The sequence below is a fragment of the Saccostrea cucullata genome, unplaced genomic scaffold (assembly GCF_032062105.1).
Source record: "Saccostrea cucullata isolate Sc308-1 unplaced genomic scaffold, CSIRO_AGI_Scuc_v1 ctg11262, whole genome shotgun sequence".
NCBI classification, from domain to species: Eukaryota; Metazoa; Mollusca; class Bivalvia; order Ostreida; family Ostreidae; genus Saccostrea; species Saccostrea cuccullata.
This window is the reverse complement of record NW_026922241.1, coordinates 11689-18697: the sequence shown is the minus strand read 5'-3', so window position 1 is coordinate 18697 and position 7009 is coordinate 11689. Positions and strand designations below refer to the sequence as shown.

The 7009-nt window shown below is 34.2% G+C and overlaps 2 protein-coding genes across 2 annotated transcripts; one reads left to right on the top strand and one right to left on the bottom strand.

The window, feature by feature from the left end:
- The first annotated feature begins 325 nt into the window (after positions 1–325).
- Positions 326–4613, top strand: LOC134261450 (rap guanine nucleotide exchange factor 1-like). The gene is made up of 9 exons (XM_062743891.1): positions 326–748; positions 892–1080; positions 1293–1377; positions 1552–1646; positions 1825–1903; positions 2057–2158; positions 2262–2359; positions 2556–2687; positions 3015–4613. The coding sequence occupies exons 1-9, from the start codon at positions 582–584 to the stop codon at positions 3157–3159; spliced, it is 1092 nt and encodes a 363-aa protein (XP_062599875.1). The 5' UTR covers positions 326–581; the 3' UTR covers positions 3160–4613.
- A 951-nt stretch (positions 4614–5564) lies between these two features.
- Positions 5565–6602, bottom strand: LOC134261449 (uncharacterized). The gene has a single exon (XM_062743890.1). It carries the CDS (start codon positions 6600–6602, stop codon positions 5565–5567), a length of 1038 nt encoding a protein of 345 aa, XP_062599874.1.
- Positions 6603–7009: the final 407 nt, after the last annotated feature.

Below are 7009 nucleotides of genomic sequence, written 5' to 3'. Positions count from 1 at the left end.
ACAAATCAAGCTTCAACCTTTCTACACCCCCATATTCCCTGATATAACTGTAAACCTTAGTAATCTGTTCTGTAGCTCTACTATTTTGCAATGCCCAGCTAGACCTCTATGTGCTATATGTGCCATTGTATACAAGTCTGCTATTGCAAAGCAAGGATAAGCAATATCTGCTTAGCAAGAGAAAAAAAGAAAAAAATGATTTTTTGTATATAGTTAATGTTAAATTTATGTTTGAGTTGAAGACTATCTCTGTCCCACCATAATTAATAACAAAGACACATCGATCATTTAATACATATGCATATAAATTATATTCTTGTAGTTTATCATTTCATTTATTTTGATATTTGTTTCAATCATTTTCTTCTCTGGTCTAAAAAGGAATCCTTAGGGCTTGTAAAGATTTGACACAAAAACAGAAAATTCATCAGCACAATAAATTTATTCCCTCAGCTATCATTTGACATTATTGTCTACTTTTCACTAGAATGAAAAATTGAAACCCAAGAATATGGATTAGTGCATGGTTTCAGTCTAAATCTTTGAGTAATGCACATATAAATTTGCCTGTTGTAGAGTTCATGTATCAAGAGGCTTTCCTGACGACCTACAGAACCTTCATCTCACCTCACGATCTCATTGACAAACTGCTGTACCGCTTCCACAAATTCCACCACGCCAGTGAGAAAAAGAAGAAAGTGGCAAGGAACACCTTCTCACTTCTAATCAGGGTCATTGATGAACTAAGGTTTGTAATCAAAGGGACTTCTATATGATAAGTTTTCACTGTATTTGGAGGAATCATGGGAAAACATGAAATATCAACCAAGTTTCAATGCATGGAAGTTGATGGAAGAAAGAAATATCAATATTTCTTCTCTTTTGTTTCAGCCAAAAAGAGATGAACCAGGCCACCACAGAGAAGATGATGAGTTTGGTGTTTGAGCTCCTTTGTCAGGGGGATCTGATACTGGCCAAAGTACTGAGGAAGAAGGTGATCGAGAAGTGTGAGAGCAAGAAGACGGCCCCCGATCCGTTCTCCTCCATGACTTTTACTTCCTCTATCACACTCAAGTCCAGGTTTGTTTACAGCATTACAATATTAAATACAGTAAATATCTATTTATGTTGAGTTCAGGCTTGCAAAAAAATGTAAAGTGATTTTCATTCACTGTAGCTTCAAAATGAATTCCCAAGATATAACGAATGACATTTTTAACAGAATTATTCGTCTCTTCCTAGGATGTTTGATTTCATTGGCTTGATTTTTTCTATGCCATTTTTCTTTTCAGTCCATCAGATTTTCTGTTTTACAAGTCACATGACATAGCAGAACAAATGACCCTCTTAGATGCAGAGCTCTTCCAAAAAATAGAGGTATTATAAATGCATGTTCAAATGATTGATCATGAAAAACAGATAAATAGTAATATATTTTCAACTGGCAAATTATATTTTGAAAAAGCTCACATATTCAAAATTATGCAATTGAAGTTTCTTAAAAAATTATTTCCCTTCTTGTCTGGACTAACATAATAGATGTTTTGTCAGATTCATGAAGTCTCACTTTGGGCCAGAGAACAGTCTGAAGAGCTGAGTCCTAATCTTACAGAGTTCACAGAACACTTCAACAAAATGTCTTATTGGTATGGACTTTTATCATCAGTATACATGTACTTAATAAGAGATTCTAGTGTTTATGAAACTTCATTTGAAGAAAGTCAGTACTAAAAACAGGGGCAGTATATATGATTCTCTTATTTGTATCTTAGGTGCAATTCTATAAGCAAAGGCAGTATATATTATTATTAATTTGAATCTTAGGTGCCGGACCCAGATTCTGACACACGATGAAGCCAAAGACAGAGAAAAGTATTTCTTCAAGTTCATCAAAATCATGAAGGTAAGATGACAGTCTCTCATTCTTTACAATAGTAGATGTCTTTTATAGAAGTCTGATTATTCTGATTACCTGTGATAGCAATGGATGTTCCCTGAACTTCCCTCTCACAAACTCTTGATCTCTAGTTATATGCATAAGTGTTCTACACTTCAGCATTTAAGGAAGTTAAACAACTTCAACTCTTACCTTGCCATTCTGTCGGCAGTGGACTCCGCTCCAATCAGGCGACTTGAGTGGCCAAGGCAAAACTTAGAGGTTCGTATATTGATCCAGTTCTTGAACATCATACTAGAACAGACAATTTTTTCCTCTTTGACTTAGTGACAGGTGCTGATGTTTTACTCTTTTTTAATTCCAGGCATTAAAAGAATTCTGTCAGTTGATTGACAGTTCAGGGTCCTTCAGAGCTTATCGACAGGCACTGGCTGAAACTGAACCACCCTGTATACCTTACATGTAAGTCTGGACTTTGTGTACAAAATAGCAAGATATTATTTGATTTCAATGAGATTTTATAAGAATATTGATACTACACTGGCCTTAGAATAATTGTGTGTTTACAGTAGATATATACCGGTATATATTTCTCACTTTGTCATAAGTATGTGAACTAGACACATTTATGGATTGTGATTTGTTTCGCCTCTTGCAGTGGTCTTATTCTACAAGACTTGACTTTTATCAACATTGGAAACCAAGACTTGCTGCCCGATGGAAGCATTAACTTTGCCAAAAGATGGCAACAGTTTAACATCCTCGACAATATGAGAAGGTTTAAGAAATGGTAGGTTCAAAGATTTTCAATTTGAAATTCATTGTCAAGCACATGTATTGATTACAATACTGTAGTAATAATACAATGATAATGGTACTATATATTCATTTGACCATTCTAAAGGTGCATTTGTTTGATAATTTAACCAACAAAACAATTTTAAACATCTATTTTAAAATTTGCCAATGAATAATCTAATTAAATTCAGACGTCTTAGATCCAGCCATATACACTTACATTGTGTAAGAGGGTACAGATCCAAAATGTCTGATTTTTTAGATTGAAAATTGTTTAAATACTTTTGAATTCATGTTTATTGATTTCTTCAATTTGTAGCAACTACCAAATAAAGAGGAATGAGAAGCTGATAAACTGTTTCAATGACTTCGACGATTATCTCAGTGAGGAAAGCTTGTGGCAGATATCTGAGAAAATTAAACCACGTGGGGGCAACAAGAAACGGCTAGAATTTGACAGCTAAGTGCAGTGGTGTAGAAAGGTCATGTTTTGGTGGTTCATAGGCAGTGCTGTGATCTGAATTCTGCTGATTTCCCATCACATTTTATAATGTGGTCAGATTCACAATGAATTAAAAAAGTGATATAATGTATTTACCATACAGGGCCATATAACAGAGACAAGACATCATTGAGTATTCACAAGCATTTTCATATTTTGTGCGATGTTATACAATTTGAGGTGTCTCCTAAATGCCATATAGAATTTACTTAAGACACTATACATCCATAATGTTGTTTATTCGTGAGATGTTACGAAGGCTGTACAAGGTGTAATTTATTGTTATTTTGCTATATGTTACTTAGATTGTTATTTTGACCAATCCCAAGCCTCTGGGATTATGTGTTACAGATTATTATGATTGTTATGTGTGATAACTGAATGGGATCGATTGGTTGTATAATTATTTATTCCAAGATTGTTTTCTTTTATGAAGATTTGGTTGATAGCAAAATTCAATGATACTAGTAAATGTTTCTTGATCTTGAATATTAACGGTTAACATTTCAAGTGAACTATGATTTGAAGTGCTATTTATAACTATAAGAAAGAAATTTTCTGACAATTAAATATTTTCTTTTATTTATATACATAAACTGACATTTTTCTTGACAGGGAACCAACAGTTGTATGTGTATTTGGTTATAATTGTGCCAAATTTTGTCTCCATCGTTTAAAAACCCTGATTTTTTTTTATTCATTCAAATTGTTTATGTATACAAGTGCTTTGATAGTTACACCATTTTATAAAGGTTTTGTAATTTATTTCAATTTTTATAGCAAACTTGCTGTGATTCAATCGTTGCAAAAATTTCTGTCCTCTGTATTTCATGCAGTGGATGTCGGGTATTGCAGTGGAAAAGTGTGCTATAGGCAGATGCTTGTAACTGTTACTTTAAAGAATGTAAATAGAACATGTACAAGAAATAGCACAGGAGCATTGTTTTCTAGGAATGTCATAGTCACTCCATGTTTTATAGCTCTACAGAAATGCCAACTTAAAGATTACATTAATCAAGCAGCAGTATTACTGTTATACAGTTTATGATTCATCAGATATTGCTTTTTCTCTACAATCGTAATTTAATGTAAATGTAATAGGATTTTTTTTTTTGTAATATCATAGAAAGGAGAAAAATAAGTTCGGAAATCTATGTTTAACACTTCCGTGTTGTAGTTCACAGGACTTGAGACAATTTATCGTTGTTCACAGTACTGATGTGCTGCTCATCCTATCACTGGATGCAGTTGGAACATACTCTGTGTATAGGATAAGAACTTTTGTAGTCATGACTCGTGTTCAGAATGACTTGTTGTGAATTGTTATAGCTGATTGACCTAGTATTTATATGTAAATAGTCACCCTTTATGCAGTTATTAAGAGTATACTGTAATAAAGAAATAACAATGAATTGATTACTTGTTGCTTTTTATTCATAGTTTCATTTTTAGCTCTACTGGTCAGAGATCAGGAAAGCTTATGTGATACTGTAAACATATTACATTTAGTGGTGTATTCTATTTAGCGATTTTAGCGGAAAGCAGAGTCTGCTAATTCAAGTACAACGCTAAATGTTTTGTACCGGTATATTAACTTTTATAACTAGCAAATTCAGACAGCGCTAAATCAAATCTACGCTAACTTGTTGAAAATTGAATTTCCGCCAAATATCGTACATGCCAAATATAATACATTTACAGTAGTAAGGTGTCCATGTAAGATTTGGTTCTGAAAGTAGGCTTAGAAATGAAAGTTTTAAGTCATAAGTTTGCCTGGCAATTCTATATACTGTACATATAGCAATCGGGGAAACAATTAATGCAATGTTAAGACTCTAATTCATTTCATTAAGGAGCCTGGAGGTCACCCAGATGACCTGCTTTTGTAGGTCACCTTTTGAATTTTTCTAGTAAATGATGAAAATTTCATTTTCCATCAGGAATTCCAATGAACAAAATTGAACTTAACCTGCTTTGCATTTGTAGAACTTGTATCTTGTTGAAAAGGGGTGGAGGGTGATGTTCTGGCCCACAAAATTTTTTTTTTAAGTTTTCTTCTCAAGTGAAACAAAGAGGATGATATAAAGAAAAACATAAATACAGTTCATTTACTGGTATCTCTGATCAAGCTGAAAAGTTGCAGTACATTGTTAAATTTATTGTATATATTTGAAAACATTAATTTGTCCCCCTTTGTAATTGGCTATCCATAATCTCCCACTTCTGTCCAAACTCATGGCACCAATACCCTGGATGTTTGGATGCGTAATGTAAGTTATGAAAATTCCATCCATATCTAGCAGATGAACACATTCATTGTCTGTGTCCATTACTAAAAGTTGGCAATAGCTATTCGAGCATATAAAACTAGGAGAAAAAGGAGAATTTTCCAGGTTGCAGATTTCCTTTATATCTCCATCGCAGAGTTCCATTTTTGTCGGTGACAACCACTTCATTTTTGTTTGGATCTGATGCACAGACATCCAGATTTTTGTTTTCTTCCACCAGGATGTAATATTTCCCAGCCTGGTAGAGAGGTTGATGATGGTCATCGTACTGAATTTCTTGAATTATTTCCGAATCAGAGAAGCGAGCAATTTTGACCTGGGTTTCATCCTTGCTTTCCAGGGAGACCAGAAATTCATCCTCTGCTGTGCAACAAACTCCAATAGGTCTCCAGTCATCAAAAGTGATCAGTTCTTTGAGTTTGCCATTGGTAATTATGTAAGCATGGCTATGCAGTGAATGGCAGACGGCATATACCAAATCTCCTTGTCTGGTAATGGCCAAATTAGTGGGTTTGTATCCCGATACTGTTGTATGTCTTTCAAATTCAACACTAGTATCCTTGAAGCATATTATTGCATTGTTTTCACCATTTAGCCAGACAGTATTGTCATCAATGCACACAAGATTGCAAATTGTATCAACTCTGGTTTCCAAAGACCTACAGATGGTTGATCTACTGCATAATTTGCGGACAGTGTCCTGTTTTGAAGCAAATGATTTTACTTCTTGTGGTATTTGGGATAAAAGTTTGCCAAAAGTTTCATACATTTTATTTGCTTTGATTTTTGTGGAGGTAAATGAGGGCATGGTTGAAAAAAATTTAAAACGATGTGATGTTTCCTTTCTTAATTGATAATTAAGAATATCTTTAAAATTAAAAGAATTGGCAAACTTCTTCACTTCTTTACAGTGAATACTGAGAGCCCTAAGGAGAGCTTTGCTTTCTTCTATTTGTTTCTTTAAGAGCGTAATGTCTCGATCTTCCATACTCTTTATTTCTTCAGAGAACTTTTGCACTGTCCTGTCCATTTCAGCGTGCCATTGCCTTCCATGCTCAGTGACCTCAATTTGCATTTTTTCGTATTTTACTCGAACTTCTTTCAGCTGTTTTTGCATTTTAGCAATATTATCCTCCAGATTTTTACAAACATTGTTTTCCAGAGATTTACTTTCTTTTACTAATTCAAGGCTTTTTTGTTGCATCTATCTTCCAGTTTTATAGCTGGGTGGGCTTTGTGATTAAGTGTTATGCAGTTCACACAAATGGGAATCTGACATTTTGTACAAAACAAATTACACTTTTCATTTTTATGACTAGCACAAGGTGGCAGAATTGGCATGGATCCTCTCAGCTTATAAGACACAATGTTATGTTCCTGTGAGGATTTGGCATTTATATGAGCACCTACACACACGCCACAGAGATTGACTTTACAAACGCTACATTGTAGGCTCACTGTGTTGGAGCAAAGCTCACATTCAATGAGATGTTGAGCATACACAATATCTTGATCTTCCACATC

Excerpts from the sequence above, each read along its gene's own strand:
- LOC134261450 (XM_062743891.1), top strand. The coding sequence starts at position 582 with ATGTATCAAGAGGCTTTCCTGACGACCTACAGAACCTTCATCTCACCT. Across the intron at positions 1,904-2,056 it reads AGTTCATCAAAATCATGAAG|CATTTAAGGAAGTTAAACAA; the intron begins GTAAGATGACAG and ends TCTACACTTCAG. Across the intron at positions 2,360-2,555 it reads CCACCCTGTATACCTTACAT|TGGTCTTATTCTACAAGACT; the intron begins GTAAGTCTGGAC and ends CGCCTCTTGCAG.
- LOC134261449 (XM_062743890.1), bottom strand. The coding sequence starts at position 6,602 with ATGCAAAAACAGCTGAAAGAAGTTCGAGTAAAATACGAAAAAATGCAA.